Source organism: Pangasianodon hypophthalmus, chromosome 14 (genome assembly GCF_027358585.1).
Source record: "Pangasianodon hypophthalmus isolate fPanHyp1 chromosome 14, fPanHyp1.pri, whole genome shotgun sequence".
Classification (NCBI taxonomy): domain Eukaryota; kingdom Metazoa; phylum Chordata; class Actinopteri; order Siluriformes; family Pangasiidae; genus Pangasianodon; species Pangasianodon hypophthalmus.
Window position 1 is genome coordinate 1,353,251 of NC_069723.1, and position 25,365 is coordinate 1,378,615.

At 38.9% G+C, this 25,365-nt stretch overlaps 1 protein-coding gene across 1 annotated transcript; it reads left to right on the top strand.

Moving 5' to 3' along the window:
• Positions 1-13,576: 13,576 nt before the first annotated feature.
• sst1.1 (somatostatin 1, tandem duplicate 1) lies at positions 13,577-14,742 on the top strand. Its single transcript, XM_034310355.2, has 2 exons — positions 13,577-13,860; positions 14,216-14,742. The coding sequence occupies exons 1-2, from the start codon at positions 13,723-13,725 to the stop codon at positions 14,420-14,422; spliced, it is 345 nt and encodes a 114-aa protein (XP_034166246.1). The 5' UTR covers positions 13,577-13,722; the 3' UTR covers positions 14,423-14,742.
• The last annotated feature ends 10,623 nt before the right edge of the window (positions 14,743-25,365 follow it).

Here is a 25,365-nt window from a genome sequence, read left to right on the forward strand (position 1 = left end):
CACAATAACAGAACAGCTCCAAATGTTTTAAAAATGAAGGAATATTGTCCAGAGAAAGAGTGATACAATGATAGAGTGTGATACAAGGATAAAGTAGCATTCAATGTCCTCACAAATGATACCATCAAATGTCCTTACAATGACAGGATTGTGTCCAATGTCCTCACAATGTCCCGGTTCTTACAGTGATAGGAGAGTGTCCAATGTCCTCACAATGTCCCGGTTCTTACAGTGATAGGAGAGTGTCCAATGTCCTCACAATGACAGGATAATGTCCAATGTCCTCACAATAATAAGGCAGATTGCAATGTCCTCACAATGATAGGATAATGTCCAATGTCCTCACAATGACAGGATAGTGTCCAATGTCCTCACAACAATAAGGCAGAGTGCAATGTCCTCACAATGATAGGATAATGTCCAATGTCCTCACAGTGATAGGATAATGTCCAATGTCCTCACAATGATAGGATAATGTCCAATGTCCTCACAGTGATAGGATAATGTCCAATGTCCTCACAATAATAAGGCAGATTGCAATGTCCTCACAATGATAGGATAATGTCCAATGTCCTCACAATGACAGGATAGTGTCCAATGTCCTCACAATAATAAGGCAGAGTGCAATGTCCTCACAGTGATAGGATAATGTCCAATGTCCTCACAGTGATAGGATAATGTCCAATGTCCTCACAATGATAGGATAATGTCCAATGTCCTCACAGTGATAGGATAATGTCCAATGTCCTCACAATGATAGGATACTGTCCAATGTCCTCACAATAATAAGGCAGAGTGCAATGTCCTCACAATGATAGGATAATGTCCAATGTCCTCACAGTGATAGGATACTGTCCAATGTCCTCACAGTGATAGGATAATGTCCAATGTCCTCACAGTGATAGGATACTGTCCAATGTCCTCACAATGATAGGATAGTGTCCAATGTCCTCACAATGATAGAATAGAGTGCAATGTCCTCACAATGACAGGATAGTGTCCAATGTCCTCACAATGACAGGATAGTGTCCAATGTCCTCACAATGACAGGATAGTGTCCAATGTCCTCACAATGATAGGATTGTGTCCAATGTCCTTACAATGATAGGATTGTGTCCAATGTCCTCACAATGACAGGATAGTGTCCAATGTCTTCACAATCACCCAGTGCACGCAATGATACACTGGTGTCACATGATAACACAATGATAGGATGGCGCTAAATCTCCTCACAATGATAGGACAGTATCAAATGTCCTCACAATAATATGAAAGTCTTAAATGTCCTCACAATTAAAGCAAAGTGTCAAATGTCCTCATAATAGGATAGTGCCACATGTCCTCAAAAATGATATGGGAGTGTCAAATGTTCACAATGATAGGACAGGGTCATATGTCTTCACATTCACGTGGTTCTCACAATAGCTACGATGGTATTTACAGCTTTTATTTAAAAAAAGAAAAAAGCTGAAACAAAATATTTCCTTCGGGTTACTGAGGTTAAGGTTAGATAATAATTATGTGAAGAGAAGGTCCTCACAAAAATAGAAAAACTAACATCTGTGGGAGTGTTTATATGTGTGCGTGAGAGTAATAATGCTTAAAATGTTTATATAATATACTATAATATTCATAGTAAACCAAATGGGAATAATGCCTTCAGTTAAATATAATTCAATACAGCCTGCACATTAAGTTAATTTCATCAACAGTACTGCATACTATTAGCCAGGAAAACGCATTAGAGAAATGAACCGGTTCAAATGGAGAATTCTGCATTTATATCTCCATTTAAGTTCATTTGAGCAGTCATTTAAAAAGTCACACTTCTCCTGCACCATGCTGCAAGACAAAATGAGCTGTACTATCGACTGGATTAATAAAACCACATTAAGGCTTTCCATTTTGTATTCTTCTTAAGGCATTTCTGCATGGACAGCTAATAGCAAGTGAACACCAGGGAGTCTAATTAGCACTATGTCTATCTATAGCATGTGTACATATCTAACAGCCTAGAGGACTAACATTACAACTATAACAATGATTTCATGGGTAATGTTTATTTTTCTAGAGTTCAGGGTTTTCTGTCCAATTCGCTAGATGAACTATTGAAACAGAATGGGTCAATTAAACAGGTTCACAACACCGAGTAATATGCAAATGACAGGACAGAGCCTGAGACAAGATAGGATCACAACACAAGACAGATGTCAGACATAATCACATGACATAAACAAAACCACATGATATGAACTCAAAACAAAACAGAAATGCAGTGCTGAGAGTGCTGTGAACCGCATCACGCAGAGGCGAAATCCACGACAGGACCCCCTCCTTAAAGTGTGGCTCCCAACAGGCAGCACTATAGTTCAAAAGGAGGTGAAATGGAAACATTCTCAAATGGCGCAGAAGAAATGATGCCCACTGTGGAGACAGGAGGCAGAGCGATGTCTTCTGTGAGGCCAGGAGGTGGACACACGTCAACCAGGCAGGATGGCTTGGCAAATCAGGACAAGGAGTCATCATCCATCCACAAAGGCGGGTGACATAGTGACAATGTCCTCTGTGGCTCCAGGAGGCCATCACCAGGGTCATGAGGCAGAGCAATGACATCCTCGCTGGGTCCAAGAGGAAGATCAGCAACATCCTTGCCAGGGTCAAGAGGAGGAGCGACGATGTCCTCGGCGAGGTCAGAAGAGGCCTCAGCATAGGTCTCGGGCTTGGCTGGGGAGGCTGTTCCGTCTATCATCCCTGTCTCCAGAACAAGAAAAAGTGACTCAGACCTTAAACAATACAAATGCGTAATAAGTCTTCACATTCAGTCCCAGACAGGATGTGGTATAAATGGGCAAACTAATCAAGAACTAACTTTGTGTTGGGTAATATGCCAATGACAGGACAGGAGCAGAAACAGAAATGAGACAGAAAGATGGAGAGATGAGTGTGAAAAGACATGAATATAACTGTGGCAATGTCGAGCTACAGTAACTCATCACCAGTCATACAATTTGAAGTCTATCAATCAAGATTCACATTAGCAAATTTCCTCCAAGTCCAAAAAGAATGGGACGCACCCTTTCTGTTGGTATGGTGCAGTTTAAGTGTCTTGGGATCTTATTCATGATGGAATAAGAGAGTGTGAGGTTAACAAATTGACAAATTCCACTGCGGTGTTCCTGGGCTTACCCCCAGAATGTTTTTGTCACTGAAGCAATCCATTAAAACAAACCCATCAGAGACATCGCAAAAACACTGGGCGTGGCCAAATCAACTATTTGGTAAGAAAGAATGCACTGGTGAACTCAGGAACATAAAAAGACCCCGAAGACTGCAGAAAACAACTGTGGTAGATGACAGAAGAAGTCTTTCACTGGTGAAGAAAAACCTCTTCACAACAGATGGCTGGATTAAGAACACCCTCCAGGAGTGTGTCAAAGTCAACAATCAAGAGAAGATTTCACCAGAGTAAACACAGAGGGATTACCACAAGATGTAAATTATTGGTAAACCTCGAAAACAGATTAGAATTTGCCAAAAAATGCATCTAAAAAGAGGCCATGAGGCCACAGATGAGACGAAGACATCCAATAATGGTAAAAGCATCCAATATACTGTGGTAGACAGCTGAAATAACAATAACTTGGTCAGGTATATGTTGTATATATACTATACTTGACTGTATATATTGCATATACTATACTGTACATAGCATTGTATGGGATACAAAGTTTCCAGAGAAAAAAAGCCTGACAAAAGGCCTTCATCAGCTGTCCAAGCAAATTGCTTTTATTTTTTTTTATCATTATTAAGAGTGGCAGCTTTTAATCTGAAAGAGTCACCTCATCACATGAACTGCTGTCAAATCACCCATCCCCATTCACACTCACCTACTACTGGAACTCATCTGTTATCTATCTGTTTGCAGTAGTCCATTTTTTTCCCTTACCCGTACAAATAACCTGGAAAATATGTAGAACGTGATAAAAAATAATTCCCGTGGCCTCAGCAGATAATGCAAATAAGCCATGGCCTCAGCACAAGTGTATTATTATGTGGCTGAGAAAACCTGTTAACTGTGTGATGGTCTGTAGTTTTTTTTTGTGTGTGTGTGTGTGTGTGTGTGTGTGTGTTTGCGTAGGCCACTTGTCAGTTATTTTACAGACACTCCTCAGTGCTGCGTGGTATGTAAACACAATCTGTAAAGCTTTGAATCGTTCATATGGCCAGTTTTTTCATAACGAATCAAATAGATATGTTTTTTCTTCATTACAAACACAAACAGGACAGATAAGGCACTGATCATTCTCATAAATCAGCACGAGCCGAATTTAGCGTTATAACTTTTATTTCAAGTGGGTGAATTGTGTAGTTTACACTGCTAACAGTGCTGAAGTTGTTAATACCAGAGCGTAAAAACTCATAAACCTCATTACAAAGAAAAACAGGACAGCGAAGGCACTCTTGACCATTCTCATAAATCATGAAAATGAGTGGAATTTCGTCTGCTTATAGTGTTATAACTAAGCCATTTGCCTGCCATGTTTATGAGTGTCTCCTACCCCTTTTTGGTTTTTATTGCCACACTGGTTAAAAAAAAAAAAAAACAGAAAAACTTCACTTCTTCACAGAAAACTTCACAGAAAAACTTCACTGTCTGTCTTCTTCGTTTTATTTGTTTCATGCATCTGGCCTTTTTCTTTTTATAACCAATATAGGACTTGATTCAGATGACATAGCAGCTTTGTTGAGCCTACATTTTAAGTGTGTGTGTGTGTGTGTGTGTGTGTGTGTTTGGTCACAGTGTCACATGGAAAGTGTCAGTAGAAGCTGATTCTGGCACTGTAGCTGGGTTCGTTAGGGTTATATTTGACTCACTGAAATATCTCTGGTTGAGCTGAGTGTGGATGCGCATCAGTAGGCGCTGATTGTGAGCGAGGCGGCGTATAAGTGTGTGTGAGTGTGTGTGTGTGTGTGTGTATGTGGTCATGTTTGTCAATAGGCGATAATTCTGATGGCAGGTGCTCTTTTCTCTTTTCCCTGCCTCACTGAGTCACTTCTGAATACCACTGATTCTGCACCTCGCTTTTTAGATACGACTCACATAGAGACGCACATCGCGCCAGTCGCATGCACACTCATACACACACGTACCTTGGATTCAAGTTGTTTGTGTGATAAAGCCGTGAGAGTGTGGACCGAGAAATGTGTTGATTTAAAAAATTTTATGCACCTTTATTGTAGGCGCAGAATCATACACGGTCTGTGAAACTTCAAAGGTCAGCGATGAAGTGTATTATTTATTTTTTTTCATTTAATTATGTAAAATAGACTGAATGAGATGATGAGTGACACTCTAGCTATGATAGGAGATGAGCGCGAGAGGATGAGAGAGCGTGACAGACAAAGACGAGTGGAGAAAAAAAGATAATGAAGAGATAAAAAGGTTTGATTTCAGTTTGAGAAATGGATCATCCTTACCATTACTCACACAAAATGTCTGCAGTGTATTTTTTATTTTTTTTCCAATTAGCCAGCAGATTTCTGAAGGGTGAGTCAGGATCATGATAATGATAATGATGATGATGAATTGAGGATTGACATATTTAGTTCCAGCTTCTCAGATTGTTTTATACAAGATGTCTATACAAGTACAGTATCAGAGGTGAAAAAAAAAAAGAGATGAATTGAAAGTGTGGTTAAAGATCCGTATAATAAAAAAATACGCACAGGTTTTGCACTGTGACAGTTGAATGTTACACTGTTATCCAGACCAGAGTTTGTGTAATATCTTTTCACTTCTCTCTCTGTTGTATAATACTGGAGATAACCTCAAAAGGCTATGAATGACAGGAAATATGAGATAGAATGATAGATGTGGGATTCATGGGAATACTGCGCTCTAAGCTCATAATTACTCTTCGTCAAAAGTAATGTAAAGTAATAATTGTTGTTCCTTGTCTAAGACTTAGCCAGATGGTGATCAATCAGGTAATGAGTTGGTCATCAGAGACACCTGTCTCTCACACACACACACACACACACACACACACACACATAGCTATCATGCTTCTATCATCTGCAGAGATGCTCATCCTTCACCTTCATCCATATTTAGAGTAATGTTAAGCACATGTACTGAGAACATTTGTATTCAGACCTACAGAACTACAGACTTGTAGCGCTATTCAGAAGTTCTGTGAGAGTCACGATGGCATGATGGAGTTGGATGTAAAACAGAGACGCGTCTCAGCTATGCACATTTTTCCGAACTTAAACGTCACTCATTAGTTTTGTGTGAGGAGCAATTTTTTTCGATGTATAAAGTTATAAAATAACTTATATAAATAATAATGCACTGTACGTGTAGTAGATGAGTGCTTAGTCAGCTTATCCTTCAAACCATCAGCACATTGGCTTCTCTACATCCTGCAGATGCGTAAGGATTTCATGACCTGCTTTTAAAACAGGTCTACAAAACAAAAGTCTATTTAGTGCGCCAATAAAGTTTAATGACCACAACTGAGTTCTTGTTTAGCTGATCAGTCCTGGAGAGAATTACTGTTATTCATATAATAAATTATGTCATAATATTAGATTATTATATTGCTGTTGAATGGCATTTCATACTTTTGTGTGTATATATATATATATATATATGCTTTCCTAAAATGGTGTCTGCTTGCTCTTCAACAGAGTAGATAAACAGTATAGGCTTATATAAGCAGGCTTTCATTATTGTAATTATTCATGTATGGATCAATGTCCAATCATCCTGTTGGGAAGCTCTTTGCCTGGCACAATAAATATTTGTGTGAATCTTCTACATTAAAAATACCCTAATAATCCATTATACTTGCATTTTATACATGCAGTTTAGGGAAATTTTTCATTTTTGGGAGGTTTTGCTCTAATAAAGTTCATAGTAAATTGTCTTGACAGCTACTGTGTTTCACTTTTTCATATTTTTAACAGTTCTTTACAAGCCTCATTAAGTTAGATTTGAGAAAACACAGACTATGCATCCACGATGTCCTGGAAAAAAAATGTGCCATGAGAAACACAATGCAGAAATGCAAAATTCCACACAGACAATAACACAAGCTCCGGATTGAATACATATATATATATATATATATATATATATATATATATATATATATATATATATATATATATATATATATATATATATATATCAAGAAAATGTACTATGAACTTTATTAGATTAAAAAAATGATTATTTCCCTAAACCCCATGGAATAGCAGTTACAAGACCAAACTCAACTTACTGTAAAGCACTCTAAGGAAGTGTAGATCCTTTCATTGGATATTCATACACTTTAATATTTCCCATCCTGCTCTCTGGCTTCGGAGTCGGTCGTCCAATCAGAGTCCATTTACTTCCACTTCAATCCCTTTTCTCATTAAATCTAGGAGACATGTCAATTCATCAGCTTATCAAATCACTACAATGGCTCCTCAGGCCTAGCTTTAAGCACTTTAAACTGACCAGAAGATCTGTGTGTGTGTGTGTTTATGTGTGTGTGTGTGTGTGTGTGTGTTATTTTATTGTCTAACCCCAGATACACATAACTCACTCCACTAAGGTAGTTAGTTAGCTTTTTTAAGCATTAACCTCCAATTAGCGATAAAATATCTATGCATCTTAAACACTTAACACTGCAGCAAACATTATAAGAGGTTCACAGAGGAACAAGAACTCTACAATCTGACACGCATATAAACATTCCACATTACACGCACCCACACACACGCACACACACATTACACAATACACACAACCCTCCCAACTCTGGTTTAATAGTTTAAATCCTTCCTTTCTGTACCCTACACTATAGCTTTGCCTGCTCTTTGTCCAAGCTTCAGCTGTCCAGTTTGTACTCACTGTAGCCTCAGGTTCCTGTTCTTGGTCTTCTGCCTCAAGGTTCGACATGTTGCGATGCTTTTCTGCTCGGCACGGCTGTAAAGAGTGGTTATTTGAGTTGTCAGCTCAAACCAGTTCTCCTCTGCCCTCTCATCAACAAGGTGTTTCTGCCCACAGAACTGGATGAGGTTTTGTGTGTATGTTTTCACACCATTCTGTGTGAACTCTGTGTGAATCCCACAGGATCAGCAGTTCCTGAAATACTCAAAGCACCACCAGTCATCTCCCAGTCAAAGTCACTGAGATCACATTTTTCCCCCATTCTGACATGATTTCATGCATCGTGCTGCTGCCGCCACGTGATTGGCTGATTGGATAATAGCATGAATGAGCAGGGGTTCCTAATAAAACTGATGATCATTTTTCATTGCTCATCCCTCCATTGCTCAGAACTGATGCATCAAGCTGTAGACGATTGCTCATGCTTCATTCTGATGCTGATTCCAATCTATGGTCATGCTCTATTCTGACACAAAAACTACCTTGGTGTTCTTTGCTTCCATGCTGCCATCACTGTGGTCCCGGCTGCATCCCCCGTAGCTCCCTCCATCCTCTGTTCCCATCTTTGAAACTCAGTTCTGTTGGAATAATATGCTCACACAACTTGAGCATCACTAATGTCCCCCATCCAAATCCATCAGGGCAAAACACACCACTTGCCTTTCTGCCATTCCTTAAATACACAAGGGATTACGAATGTGCACAAAGCTTTAATAATTCACACGAGTTATAAATGTATGGGCTTGTTCATTAAAATTATTCACGCTGATACATGCTAACTCAAACAACAGACCACCTGTCACACCAGAATCTGAAACACAAAAGTACAATTTTTTTTTAAATAATGAAAAGAAACACTAATATGATTACATATAAATGAGATGTCAAGCATTGAAATACACATCTAATAAAAGTCTAGTATATCGGCAAAAAATAAAAGGCCTAATCCTAGTAATTATCACATTAATCACTGCAAATTTGTCTTAATTCAACAATATGGCTTCCGAACTTCATTATTCAGCGGCTTACAAATGAATGTTTCTTCTCTCCTGTTTGCAAAGTCCTGTAATCTGTCTTTTTAATGACATGAAAAGGCAATATTCAGAGTGCTCTTCTTTTTTTTTTTTTTTTTTTTTTTTTGCAGAATGCTTTTTGAATACTTCTTCCCTAATTGCAGAAGTAATCTCTTTAAAAGAAACACCACTAATACCAGTTGATTGACTATTTAAAAAAAAAAAAAAAAAAAACACCACACGCACCTTCTTGAGAGCAGCATTAAGCGGCGACGAGGCGAACACACACAAGCGTGTCAGACATCGGTGCCTTGGTTCTCGGTGTCAGATTCACGTTACCTCTCAGTATGGCTCAATATGAAGATGTAGATATGTGCAGTAGATTGGATTTCCCACTTATCTGACAGAATGTTAGACATTGATTCATGCACAGAATGTCTGTTTTTATGTGATTTAAGAAGATTTGAGAAGCCTTATGTAAAGTAATGTAAGCATACTGTACACTGTGTCATTTTGATTTTTTTTTATATGTTCGATACAAATCTAATGATCTGATATGAATTAGACTAGAACACGCTGAAGTTCTTACATCTCCATTCCATTTATGTTGATCTCTGTGACTATTCAATGTCTCACATGAGTGAAATATGAGCTGGCCAGAGAGGATTTTTGATCATGTTTCTAAATATACATGATTTTTTTTACTGCTAATAAGTTATTTGGTAACATGAGTTAATCTGTCTTAGAGAACTGAAAGGATTTTTATGCTATATAACATATCAAATACAAATTATTCCAAGGCATTACCTAACATCGGACAGATCAGGTGATGCACTATTGTGTTACACGTCCCTACTCTGTAAACTGCACATAGGCTGCGAGTCTTACAGCTCGATCAGGTGATTCTGAGTTGATTGCATGTGGCAGGTCAGTAAAACGACGCTGTGATGAAGATGAGCTTAAAGCCAGGAACAGGCTACTCCCTGAAATCAGAGTAAAGGCATGAAATTACTGACTGTTATGCAGATTTAGCATAAAACAAAATTACAAAAAAAAAAAAAACAATCCAGAGTTCTGTGCTACGTGTTGTTTTACTTCACTGAATCATTTATTAAACAGCACTCTTTGCTCCGTCGCCATGGAAAGCCTAAATCCTGATTTATTTCCCTTTTTTCATTTATATTGTGAGTGCAGTCTTTGGTGCCATGCAAGCAACACAGCAGCATCGCATTAATACACTCCCAATGGACTATTCAGGTCATGCTGTGTTTAAAAAAAATATATATATATATCTAAGCTTTCATGACATGAACAAAACAAAATACACCAGCACATGAATCATTTCTAGAATCCTCAAGCAAAAAGAGTTAAAAACACCATTTTTAATGATGTTTGGTCATTTGGGACACTTTTTTGTTTTATTAAGTTAGGCTTTTACTTTTTTATCCTCAGTGATATGTTTAAAACATGAATGATTTATGGTGTCAATAACAAGACTTGGAAAAAAATCTCCGAAATTCATCATTAGCATATTTGAATATTGTCAGAACACAGGGGACTGAGTAAAATTGACTGCATAGTAAGATGATGGCTTGTGTAACATTCTATAATTCATCAAATTCATAAAATCTTTAATATTTTCCAAATTCATAGCCAATCTTTTCTAAAAAAAAAAAAAAAAAATTACTTGAATCAAAAAGGAAATTACAGAAGAGTACACGAATCATGTACATTATTTGAGCTACCTTTAAATGCAGTAGTATATTATATATATATATATATATATGTGTGTGTGTGTGTGTGTGTATGTGTGTGTGTGTGTGTGTGTGTGTGCATGCATCATAATGATGTGTAATATATTAGTCATGACAATTTTATAACCCAGTGCAACCTTTTATAACACACTGGCTTGAATCAACAAGGAAATTACCAAAGAGTAAATAAATAAGTCGCTTGCTGAAAAACTACTTGAGCAATTACTTTAGAAATGATTTTTTCATGTGACTATAATGGACTCCTTGCGTTTAGTGCTATGACACGTTTTGAATTAACATGGCTCTTATAGTGCGGTGTATAATTATCCAGCTTTAACTGAAGACACTCCTTGTGTGGGCTAACATTAGCATGGAGGCTGTATTTGTTATACACTGTAAAATAACTGACCTGTAAATTTTACAGTAATTTACTGTCAACAGGTTTGGCAATAAAGTACGATAAAAAAAAAACGATAAACAACTGTGCATACATTACACAGTACAAAATAAGATAATCCATGAACGCAGGATATAATCGAGCACAAGGTTACTTAAGGGTCTTACACAAGGACCCAGACAAACCTTAGAAGTTTGACCTTCTGGTCTGTAAATCAAAGCCGTAACCACTGAACCACCACAACTAGCTCAACTAGCTTGCATGGATTTTAGTGCGTGTTTAGTTTGTTTAGTGTAAAACATTTACAGTACTTTATTCGCACTAACTTACTGTAAAATTTACGGGAAATATTTTACAGTGTGTATTTTCTTTCTTTTGTAGTTGTATGATGAGGCGCACAGTTTCTCCAGCTTGCTAAAAGAGGCTTTTCGAGTATTCTTACATATCTGATGAACGTTCATCTGTATCACTCGACTGTAAAACACCGCTACTGCGTTTACTGAGTGTCACGACAGACCCGAATACGCAGGAGCGGTAGTAAGAACAAGAACACGGACGAGTTCGTCCATTCCTCCAGGGTGAAATGCATTATTGTTTCTTTTTCACTGTGTAAAAGTGATGAAAAAAATAAATGTAGTAAAAGTGCAATGATAATTATATTAAAAAAGGACTGGTACAGTGGACCATGTACTCAGGTACTGTAACAAGAGTACTTCATTACCTTAACTTGTTCATTATCTTAAACTTCTGACTTTGTGGGAAAAAACTAGCTTAAGCATTTCATTTCATTTTCTTTCTTAAGTTCCTGTTTGATGCTGGCCACGCCCACCTTATATGATCCTGTTCTTTTCCATCAAGCACTTCCACTGCTTATCAAACCAGAATAGATGCTGCTAAGCTAAACTGTGCTAATATCTCCGAATTCATCCTATTACCCAGGAGATATAAATACCGTGTCACCTGAGTGGGTCCGTATGTTCTGTTCCCTTTTCTCCTCATCTTAAACTACGTCATAACTTTCCACTCTGGCTGTGCTGGTGGTGTTAGCTATCAACACGGCTGACCTCCTCCATCTTCCAAACCCTTCTGACTCGGAACAGGAGCACAGCAGTCCGCCAGTGTGCGTGACTCTGCGTGGTCGGGGATCTATCAGCATTCATCATAAAGCGTGAAAAATAGCAGCTCGTGCGCGCTGTCAGCGGGTCCATGGCACAGCGGATGTGACGCACTAATCAACGAGTTTTCCTCAAACATCTCCAACACCACCGGATCACCAGCGTCTGTCTGCTGGCTGGTGACGCGCAAAACCGGAACACGAGACCCCCTGCTGCGGGACGCACTCAACCCGCGAGCGCTCGAGGCACTTCCCAGAACAGTGACATCAACGCACGTGCACTCACTCCCTCACTCACTCACTCACTCACTCCCTCACTCACTCCCTCACTCACTCCCTCACTCACTCCCTCACTCACTCACTCCCTCACTCACTCACTCACTCACTCACTCCCTCACTCCCTCCCTCACTCACTCCCTCACTCCCTCACCCACTCCCTCACTCCTTCCCTCACTCAATCACCCACTCACTCCCTCACTCACTCACTCACTCCCTCACTCACTCCCTCCCTCACTCACTCACTCACTCCCTCACTCACTCACTCACTCCCTCACTCACTCACTCACTCCCTCACTCCCTCACTCCCTCCCTCACTCACTCCCTCACTCCCTCACCCACTCCCTCACTCCTTCCCTCACTCAATCACCCACTCACTCACTCACTCACTCCCTCACTCCCTCCCTCCCTCACTCACTCACTCACTCACTCCTTCCCTCACTCCCTCACTCACTCCCTCACTCACTCCCTCACTCACTCCTTCCCTCACTCACTCCCTCCCTCACTCCCTCACTCACTCACTCCTTCCCTCACTCACTCACTCCCTCCCTCACTCACTCACTCCTTCCCTCCCTCACTCACTCACTCCTTCCCTCACTCCCTCACTCACTCACTCACTCCCTCACTCACCCACTCACTCACTCATTCACTCCCTCGCTCACTCACTCACTCCCTCACTCCCTCACTCATCTCCTTGAACTAGAATCTGTTCCTTATAGTTTCCACGTAGTGAAAAGGTGATCTGGCAATTCATTTCCAGAATTTAAATCCTACACGTACACGTATTCACGCAAGCACTGAGAAGCCTGTCACGCGCAATAAGTTGGAGGAGTTTTGGTCACGCACTGTGCGTAAATCCTCTTATAGGCTTTTAGTGGGATTTTAAAGACGTGAATTATGTGCAGTACAGTATCACACACACACACACACACACACACACACACACATATAAATATATATAAATATATATATTAAAGGAGTGCAGGTAAGCTATCATTTGTCCATGTCAGTTCCCACGCGCGCGAAGGAAACCCCCCTCTCCTCTGACGTCAGACTGAGAGTTTAAAAAGGTGCGTTTCAGGGGTGGGGGAAGACCTGCGGCAACTCACAGCAGAAGTAGCCTCAGCAACGACAGCACTGAGAACTGACGCTCCTGGGCTTTTCTTTTGCTTTTGTTTTTCCTCCATCACCACATTTTTTCCAGCAAATCCAGATTTGTGAAGATGGCCTCCACGCGGATCCAGTGCGCTCTGGCTCTCCTGGCCGTCGCGCTCGCCGTCTGCAGCGTCTCCGGCGCGCCGTCTGACGCCAAACTGCGCCAGTTTCTTCAGAGGTCGATTCTCGCACCGTCCGGAAAACAGGTGAGGGGGAATTTTTTTATAAAAGAAAAAGAAAAGAAAAGAAAAAGAAAGAAAGAGGTGCATGCGATATAGGAAAGAACGATTTCTAGAGCTGTCCAAGGTGCTGGAATCTGAGCCGCGCGCGCGCACGCACGAAAGTCCTATCATTGGATTTTTGGTTTGAAAATATGCTCACACACACACACACACACGCACACACACACACAGAATCACACACTTCGAGGTCAGTTATAGGAACTGAAGCCCACACTGAAGATGTAATGCATATCTGCGTTTAGAATTGCTCTTTTAAATTGCATAAAAATTATTATTATTATTATTTTTTTTTTTTTTGCATTTTTTTTTTCCTACGCAGGAGCTCACCAGGTACACGCTCGCAGAGCTGCTCGCAGAGCTCGCGCAAGCCGAAAACGAGGTGCTGGACTCGGACGAGGTGTCTCGCGGCGCGGAGAGCGAGGGCGCGCGCCTGGAGATGGAGCGAGCCGCCGGTCCCATGCTGGCTCCTCGCGAGCGCAAAGCGGGCTGCAAGAATTTCTTCTGGAAAACATTCACGTCGTGTTAATCGTCTAGTCGAGATAAAATCCTCAAAGTCTACATATATTTTCTTTCTTTTCCCCCCACATACACACACACACACACACACATACACACATACATATATATTTGTTTTTTTCATTGGTTTTCATGCTCACACCATCATGTCGATAAAATGTAAATAAGAAGAAAATAAAAAAAAAACAGATGTTCCATTTATTGTGTTTAAAGTCAATTTAAAGTTTTATGAAGGAATGTTTTCTGGATGTATGGAAATTCTGTTCGAGATCTGTGCTTTAGATGGAAGAAACATATTTTTAATTGTTTGAATAAAATCTATGTTTCACAGCCAATGAATAATGCAGTTTTATTATTATTATTATTATTATTATTATTATTATTATTATTAAATGTCTTTTCTATCCACAGAAAGAGAGATTAAATTTTTTTAAAAAAAGTGTAGCTTTAGTCCAGGTCTTGGTGTGATTTTGTCTGGAGAAGCAGCCTGTAATGATGAGAATGAACATCTGATTAAGTAAAAGTAAGAGAAAGAGAGTGAGAAGAAAGGATTTGGGGTTTGGAGAGCTGGTAAACTAGCAAGCGAACTGATTTTATGAGGTTAAACTATACATCATCGTGACTGATTATGACAGTTTAGTTGTATGGCTCTTCTCCTGACAAAGATTTATCTATTTTTCTCAACACAAAAGTTCCAATGAAGAGTCATCAGTGCTGTGATCATTAATCATTAACCAACATCACACATGCTCCTGGAGAAGGGACTTGTTTTTCAGACAGATACTGACTGATGGTTTATGAGATGATGATGATGATGATGATGATGCAAGGCTTGAATGAAGAGGATATAAGGAAAAGTCTGAACCTGGTTACAGACTAGAAAACGGCTGTGTGTTATACTAACACTCGCATAATGTAACACTAAACTAACACTTCTGCATTACAACCTGATCTCCACTGTAGCTGTAGCTGTACTAATTTGGTCCAGAGAGTTTGCTGAGTACATACCGTACAAATGGCGGACTTGGAAAACGGAGCAATATTCTGGAAAAATCAGGTTTTGACCAAAAGTGAGGATTTCTGCTCATGTAGTTTGCTATCTCTACTTTAATACAACATAAATACTTTTCATTTCCATTACTTTCTACTTTCTGACTGTCTTCCTGCAAAGATCATGTTGTCTAAGAAGCCAGTTTATAAAAAGAGTCAGAGTGCCTAAAGATGTCTAAAAACTCATGAGTGCTTGACTCATGATTTAATCACGTTTTGGATAGTTACACGCCGTAACGAAACAGACATAAATCGAGTCAGTTCCATTTGTGATCAGATACCAGCTGTCAAAATGTGCACTGTCACATCATCATCATCATCATCATCTTCAAAATATGAGACCCACTCTATATACACAAGGTTGTTGAATGACCTAAGTGAATGAATCAGCAATTATTTGAGAGAGAGATCAGTGGAGTGAAGAGATGCTGGTGTTTAAAGTTTCACAGACACTGATGTGGATGATGCTGATAATCAAAGTGAGAACTGATTTCGTTTGTAAACTTATAATTGGCAGTAGTGTTGTTTTTTCCGTAATTAGATTAGGTTTTAAATGTAGAGATGAGCACATAAAGCAGTCAAGAAGAACTTTTCTTAAAGATGTAGAACAGCTGAAAACAATGGATGCAGAGTAGAACCTGGACTTGATGCTAAGCAGTTTGTGCAACGTGCCATGTGAACTAATAAAAGACACAGATATAAATGTGGCTTTTGCATAAGATGGCATTTTCACTCAACATCACTACAGCTCTTAAAGATGACAATGTGCCAATGCCAGCCCTGTTCCCACTGAGAGCGCTCAGGCACGATGTGGAAGTGACTGCCAGCTGGCAGGTCACTGACAAGCTGTTTTAGGGAGAACTAGAAACGAGCTCTGCTGTCTGAAAGTAGGTTAGCCTACTGGGCAAAGGAAGTGATTGTGGAAGTATACTTGAATGCAGGACAAGCGTACCTTCTTACATTAAATGCTATTTGATTCGTGCTATGGCTACCTCCATGGTCATGGGCAGCACTAAGAGTAGAGTCACTTGCAGACAATTGTAAAGCAGCGACACGGAACACGGAGCTGATTAACTGCCTTGACTAGATTTTAGAAAAATAATAGTTGCTTCATAACAGACCATGTGCTCTGTAGTGGGTCTCTGGTTCTCACCCTCGAAAGCCAAAATGGTTCTCTTGTCTGATAAGACCAAAATTGAACTTTCTGGCCTTGGCACAAAGAGCTATGCTTGACGGAATCTCATGACTGCTCGTTAATCTGAAAACACCATCTCTATAGCGAAGCGTGGTGGTGGTAGCATCATGTTATGAGGATGCTGTTCAATGAATGGAAACAAATACAGGGCAATCCTAGAAGAAAACCTATTCCTGTCCACAAGAGACTTGAGACTGGGGGTGGAAATTCATATTTTGGCAGGACAACATACAACCAGGACCAGAACAACTAAGCATACAACTAAAGCTACACAGAGGTGGTTCAGATAATAATCTATTGTACCAAACTTTGAGTACAGCGTAGACGTGTGAAAGGTTTTTTTTTTTTTAAAAAAAAGGAAACCTGGTAATGAATAATGCTTGTTAGTAAATGAGAAAAAACTGTAATCAGCCTGCAACACAATGTTTCAAAGACTCCAAGGCGAAAATTATTCTGTGATTGCTGGAATTGTTAAAAATATTGCAAGTCGTGCCCCGTGAGCTGATCTGGATTGAAACAATGTTTAAATAAGAGATGTCTGAGAAGAACAACCGGGGTTGCCAGGTTTAGGGTTTTGACGTCAAATTGGGATACGTCTGTGAAGATGCAGTCATGGGTGAAAATATGTCATGGGAAGTTTGCAGACTACTTTTAATATTCTACACGTTTGACAAAAGTTGTTATTACAGGCATACAAAAATGTTGATCCTGGTGTGGGTGGCACGGTGGGGCGGCGGATGGCAAAGACCCCCAGCTCCAGGGTCTTTGGTTCAATCCCGAGTTCAGGTAACTGTCTATATGGAGCTTCTGTGCATGTTCTCTGCTTGTTTGTGTGGCGTTCCTCCCACTATCCAAAACGCAAAGTGTATTGACTACACTAAATTGATGCATGAGCAAACCCATATGAAATCCGTCATTATTTCTGACATTTACAGTCATCCTAAAATGGTTTTAAAAAAAAGTGCAAAAGGGAAACAGGTCATTGTACACTTACTCTTTCCTTTCTCTTCCTCTTTCTCTTTTAACACACTCTCGCTTTTTGACCATACTTTATTTCTCTCTTTCTCTCCCACACACACAGAGAACACTTTGTGCTTTGTCTTTTAACTATACTTTTATTTCTACCCCTATGCCCTCTGTAGTTGATTTCCAACGTCAATCATGTTTCATGTCTCTGAGAAGTCGGAGAAGGTCTCTGATCTTCCAACCAAGAGTGAATCCGTATGTCTCTGCACCTGGATCTCTGCACTTCTTCCTTTAAATTATTGGATATCTCTGTGTAAATGTATGCTTGTAAGAGTATCTCTGTATTGGGCATGGTAATATGGGCAATGATGAGTAGTTTTTAAGGAACTCTAACAACATGCCTGTACAAATTCCTAAGAAATCTGACAAGACTGATTCCAGAGACAGCCACTAGACATAGATACGATGCAGAGCAATCAACCAATGGTGGCAATTCTAGCATGTTCAGCTCTGCCCTTCATCAAGCAATTCAAGAAATTACAGTAATATATGATATTTTATCAAAATGACAATTGTCCATTATCCCAAACACTTCAGGCTCACACTTTAGAGCTGCAGAGATAGAGACAGCCTGCGACAAAGCATGCTCTCGGATAAAATCTCCTGAAAAGCATATCACTACCTTGAGAATATAGCGGCCAGAGGTACATAAAAACATAAAGTATCAGTTTGCCCAAGAGTACAGAAGCTAAGCTTTTGCATTACCATCTGCACGGAATACATCTTTTTTTTATTCTCTCAACATTGAAACAAAACGCGGTCATAATATATTTAAAAGCGCACATCATACACATACTGTCATCTCTGAAAAAAGGAAAAGGTTTAAAACCTCAACAATGCAGCGTTTATCAAGGTATTTTTTTTTTTTTTTTTACTTCTACCACTAAGAGCAGGATAAAAGATACATATAGACAATTTGTGCTTATTAAAGCTTAAATACTAGGAGAGAAATTTGGTAATTCATCCCCTTAAATTTTTTAATGAAATCGAAATGAAATCTAAAATCTGCCTAAGTTATTGTTGGAGAATATTATTATACACAGGGATTTTAATTGCCTCATGAACCTGCTGATTGATAGGTCTCCTATGGGGACATTTACCCTGTTTAAAATATGCAAAGCAAATTATTGGTCTTTGTGAAGAACTGTATAGACGTGCGGAGCGTACTCTGCAATCCTAACATAAAAAATACACATTTGTATGGTAGTTAATTATTCATATTACGTTTCACACATTGTCATGCATGGCCTTGTAGTTAAGAAAAGATAAGATACGATTGTAGACATGTAGGTAAGAAACGGTAAGAAAAGAGACGATTAAAATGTTAGAGCAGCATGATAATAAAAACTATAACATAACAGCCATCTAGTAAGAATATGATCATATTTTGATGTGATTTTTTGTGTGTTTTTTATGTGGTTTTATTTATCAGATATTATTTGCATGATATGTAATTTCAGGACAGCACACTGAACAGCATTTTCACATGTAATCATATATTAATCAGGGGGTTGCACAAGAATTGGCAACTTCAATCTTGAAAACTGTTATATTACTGTGATATTATTATTATTTTTGATCATGCCAAGTATATCCGGATGTCATTCAAATTCTAAAGGGCAAGAGTCAGGAGTGTCCATTATCTGCTATTTGTGGTATATATACGAGTTACATGTGAAATATAGAAATATATGGGTTACATGTGGGACTTTGCTGAATAATATACTGTTAATATATTAATATTTGTAGCAAACTCTACTGTAAGCTCCTCTAGTAAATTCCCTATTTAATTCAAACTTCTGAAAATCTCTGAAAATCTAACACTATGCCTTTGGGTATCCTGTTACAAGTATTCAGTCTCCTTCAGGATTCGTTTGCCCGAGTATATTTATCACTCCAAGATTTTGTATAAAGCCAACTTTGACAATGATTTAACACAATTCTACATAAGGCGGAACACCGTATTTCACTTAAAAAAAAATCACCTGCTTCTACAACAAATTCACATAGTCCCTGTTATATTCACTCGAGAAAAAAAAAACCCTAAACAGATGGCTCAGTTCTTTTATTTGACATAAACAGAAACCCCTTATTAAGATGTCAGTGCTGCAATTAGCGAGTGATGTGGGTGGTCTGGATCATTCAACTAAGTGCTCACTTACAATATATAAATGACTGAAAGCATCATGACAGCTCCTATACAATGTGTGTATAGTTGTCGAAATATCGCAATCAAAATGTTCCCTTAGAAAGCCACTCAAGGCTGTCGAAGTGAGACACTGAAGCAAGATTCAACCTGTTCAACCTGTCTAATCCAGATTTCTTACCAGGTGTCACATATCAATTGTGGTTATCTTTTTGAAAATGCACAGCTGTTTTTATAATGATATACAACAGTTTTTAGTGGAACAGCAACCAGCTGATTGACACTTGATTGGACTTCCAGCAAATATGAACCTTAGGTTCAAGGTTTGACATCTTGGCACATTCTGAGATGCTTTTCTGCTCATGATGGTTGTAAAGAGTGTTTATTTGCATTGCTATAGCTTTCCTGTCACCTCAAAACACTATGACTATTCTCCTCCGATCTCTCTCATTAACAAAGCCTTTCCGCTTGCAGAACTGCCGCATGCTGGACGCTATTTGTTTTTCTGTTGTGACTGTTGTGTGTGTGTGAAAACCTCAGGAGATCAACAGCTTCTGAAAAACTAAACCAACCCTTCTGGCACCAGTAACCATGCTGTGCTCAAAGTCACTGAGATCACATTGTCCCCCATTTCTGATCATTAATGCAAAGTGAATATTAACTGAAGCTCTTGACCTGCATGATTTTATGCATTGTGTTGCTGCCACGTGATTGGCTGATTGGATAATTGCATGAATGTACAGGTGTTCCTCAGGAAGGAAGTTCTCGCAGAACTTTGGAACACTAAAGAACGAACGTAATGCATGACAACCACTACAACATCGTCAACCATTTGGATTATCTCTGCTAGCTCACCTCCTCCTGCTCCAGAAGCACTTTGAGCTCAGATGATAAAGGACTTTTGTCCATAGCGTCCTGTTTCTCTGGAAACTATGAATTTGAATTTATATACTTCAGATAAGATATTTTCCCAATCAAAAAACAGATGCTATCTGAAACAATCGGCAATTTTAAACTTTGTATATATAAATAAATAAATAAATAAATAACTGTAAATATCTGCTTTGTAAAGCATCCACATTTTTTGAAGTTAATTGAAGTTTGAGGAACTCGTCCTCCATCAGGGTAACCAACTAATAACGAATAAACAGAAAAACAAAGTACATAGTATAGATTACAGAAACAAAATTTACAAAATGAAAGGAATCATATTAAAATATCCAAACAGTAGAATAAGGCTGGTGAATATAGCAAAAAAAAAAAAACATATCTCGGTATATTTTCCATTTCATTCCATATTGATAATTGTTAATCATCATGATGGAAATGTCTCAGTTTTAAATGTGAATTTTATCCAATTTTGGTTTATTCTGGTACAATATACACAATGTTACAACACGCTAATGCTAAATTATGCTCCTTTTCCTGTTCCTGTTCCTATCTTTTATTTGCTGTTTTTCTATAGTGAAATACCGACTTTTTTAGGTTGATTTCTTAAACTAATCATCTGCAGATGTCCTGTTTGCTGTCCTCTGGCACAGAAATAATCTTTTTTCCTTGGCCTTGCTTGAGCTAGTTCAGTTTTAACACCATTAACTGTTCTGGCCACTGCTCCTCCCCTGAGCATGGGGCAGCGTGATTCCTGTCCCAATGGGCCTCTATTAACACTTGTTGCAGTTCCTATTTTTGACCACTGCATTAATGAAAGCTACTTGAGGCAGTAAGTATGCTTTTTTAAATCAACATTTTTTAAATCATCAGTGATTCGCTGATGTAGCAATCTTTGTGTTGTGAAGCAGAATTGTGATGCACAATGACATAAAAATAAAGGAAAATGAAACCATTGCTGATTTCAAACAAAACAATCGTCTAAATGCTTTGTCAGCTTATAGATACACGTATTAATAAGAGGATTTTAATGCACATTTAATTAGAGTATCAGTTTACTACAGTGTACTTTGCTACATCAGGAGTAAACTGATGTGAGCATTTAGATTTTAGTTTCTGCGTAGTATAAAATCCTCACTTTCGTTTTCATTGTATTATTTTTTTATTATAATAAGACATCATGCAACGGGTTTTTGTCTATGATTGTACCGTGAAGACTTTTACATCAGCAAATAAAAATAAAAGTCTTCCCTTGTCACTATACAAGCAATACAGGTGTGTGGACATTTATTTCATTGTGTGTGTGTGTGTGTGTGTGTGGGAGAGATAGCAAGCTCCTCCTGTTCTTTAATAGCATTCAGTCACACTTAATCTCTCCAATTCACTATTTTGTTTCTAACACTTTAACTCAGTCTAGTAGTGACGTGACTACATACGCTTCAATAGCTACTCAGAACACACACAAGCACACACAGACCCTCTTTTTTTTTTAGACTTCACACGTCATGGCACTAACATCCGCTGCGGAGCTTTTAAGTGTAATTAGCAAGCCTTCAGCAGATTAAAATAGGGAGCACACTTCTTCTATTAAATGCCTCGAAAGGAAGCCGTAAGAACTCTGCAGCTTTAATCTCAATCTTTAATTCCCACAAATTGGGTGATATTGTGTGCTACGCTGACTCTTTTCTTCAGCATGAAAAGGTGGGTACGTCTCAGAGACGTTCATTTTCCTGCCTTTCCAGGGTTATTTCCTGTGCCACTGGTAATAGCAGAGTTGCATAAGTTTTAACACCCCTTACACCCTTCTCTCTCTTAAAGCCCAATGACACCACATTTACATATTTACATGCATACTGTATATATTCCTTCTTTCATTCCTACCATAGCAATAAGTCCATTATGGTGGTATGAAGGTTCTCTTAGTGTATCAACTATATAGTTCATTTCAAATTTGTATCTAGGACTACCTCATCTCAAATCAGGTTTAGGTATGTTGTCTGAAAAACACCATCCCTACAGTGAAGCATGATGCTGGTAGCATCCCCCTGGTTGCTTATCTGACTAATTCTCTCCTAAACTAGTCACTGGTCTTTTGTTTGACTCAACGTAGCGTCACCGTTGTGCTATATTATTTCCATTTGTTTTATTATTATGAATTAAAATGGGGCTCACATGATTAGATTTTTTGTCTTATAACCAAACCCTTTCCAGAACAAGAACAAGCTTGTATGAACAAACAGTAATTACCACAATCTTTTTTTTTTATTTAATTGTTTTATAATTAAGTGTAAAAGCAGATGTGGAGAATCTAATCATTAAAGCAGCTGTGTTTCTTAAGATTTTCATTTACATCAGGAAGCAGAATGCTTACATCTGAGGTGTGCACTGTGCAGATATTTTTTCTTGGAAAATGCAAATCTGGATTGGACAAAAAAAATCAACAGATGTTCAATTTCAACTTAATTTGTGGGCAAAAATCTATGAAGGTCTGTCTCTACACTGGAAGAGCATATCTATAATGTGAAAATGGCCATTGTAGAATAGTCTTTATGGAGATATGATAGGGATTTTAACCCAAAAAGAATGGAACAACAAAGGGACGCATACAGTGTGGCTAAGAGCCTCATCCAGGTTAAACAAGTTTATAATACTGTACAAAAGGAAACATGCGAGCTATAAATTGAATGTTAAAATCAAGAAGTTGAATGTGACAAAATTTATAAGACTGGTATCAGAGAGCCATGGAAAGAGTATCAGACTTCAGCGGGAATTTCTCCCGCATACTACATTAGGAGAATCTACCATCAAAACTCAGGGGAAACTTCCACCTATCTCCCATATACTGCTCTGAAAGCATCTACTATCAGGTCTCTGGGAAACCTCCATCGATCACCACTAGGAGAATCTGCCATCATTGGTATCTATTGGTGTCAGACCAAAAAAAGCAGAGGTGACTGCTCCTGGAGGAATTCTGGACTCTAAACAGAACTCTGTCTGCTTAGAGTTTGAGATAAGAAGTAAAGGAGGACAATGAACAAAGGGCAGGGTGATCGAAGGCATCTCATCTAGAAGGAGAGCACAGATCACACTGATGTGTGTGTGTGTGTGTTTCTCATGTCAGGGGTCAAGGCATATGCTGTAAATGCTATTTCCTGGAATAGTATGTTATTATTGAAATCACCACCATGACGTATGTGTTAAAATGATACCAAGACAATTAAGACCTTACTACCCAAGAACAACGAGCTATACAGGGCACTGTTGGCCTACAGGTTCTCGCCTGCCAAACTATTAATAGGCCAAAATCGCGAATGCCCCAGGCAACATCCCGACCACTGGCCACTGAGTCAGCAGTGCGGCTGTAAAAATCAGACTGAGCAGCTTCCATGTTTAGAGGAGCTGATACGAAATGGTCCTATATTGTTCAGGCTGGAGCCGAGGAATTACAGAGAAACACAGCTCACCCTCAAGCCCTTCCTCTGCAGCCGGCAGCTTTAAAGGTGACACAAGCATCTCAGGGGGAAAATGGCACTCAGGAAGCAGAACCAGCAAACGCTGTACACCGTGAATGTGTTGACTTGCCCAGGTGGCAGGTTCAATAGACTGTTCAATAAATAGATTCAGGAATAAAGTGTAAACAGAAAAAGGGCTATGTGGCTGTTTAATGCAAGTTCTTTTGTGGTTACTGAACTGGTAATTGTATGGATTTCAAGACAAAAAGAAAGCTCAGTTGAGCTCAATACCCAGTATAACATTACTCAAGACCATGTACATTGTTTGTCTATGTTGTTTTCTTTAAGAATTATTTGAAAGGGATTGAAGAATTTACCTTTCTCTTGGCTCCATTTTGTCTGCATTTTCTCAAGCTAACTGTTATAAACTATGTGGATGCCGGCGACATAAACACAACCTCACACACTGACCGAGAGACTGAGATTTTGAAGCGAAAAAGACCACTGCAGTAAATCACCAGCTCAAATCTGAGATATTCTGTAGGACATACTATATATTTTTATGTATGCAGTAGTGCATATACACTATATTCCAGAAAAAAATACATTAAATCGCAATGAATCTAACACCTATGCTGGGAACAGCCTGGATGGGACTCCAGTCAATCATAAGGCACCATGCACACACTCAATCAAACCTATCATCTCCAATCCACCAGTCTAAACCCCATGGAAGGAAACACATCTATCTGCTGTATTTACATATGATTTACATATCCCTTTGTCATAGTAGATTGGCAAGGCATTACGGGTGATGAGATGAGGCAGGAGACGAGCAGTGATTGCTGAAAGCCTCATTTCTGCACAGTATGTGTTTAACGGCCAGCAGCAAGTCTGATTTTCTGTGTGTTTAACTGATATAGACAAAGATTAAGAAGTAATGGAGTTTATATTTGTCCTGATCTCTCCTCTCAAAAAATGATTATTACAGAGCATTACCGACCCACCAGCCAGCTGCACCCACTGCTAACCCGCACACACACACACACACACACGCGCGAACGCACACACACAATAACACTCTCTGCAAGGTCACAAAATGAAAATGAAAATCCATCCATAAGTCTATTTGTAAGCAATTTTTCTTTATAAAGCTTATTAAAAACAATGTGTGTTTACTGTCTATATTTAAACAA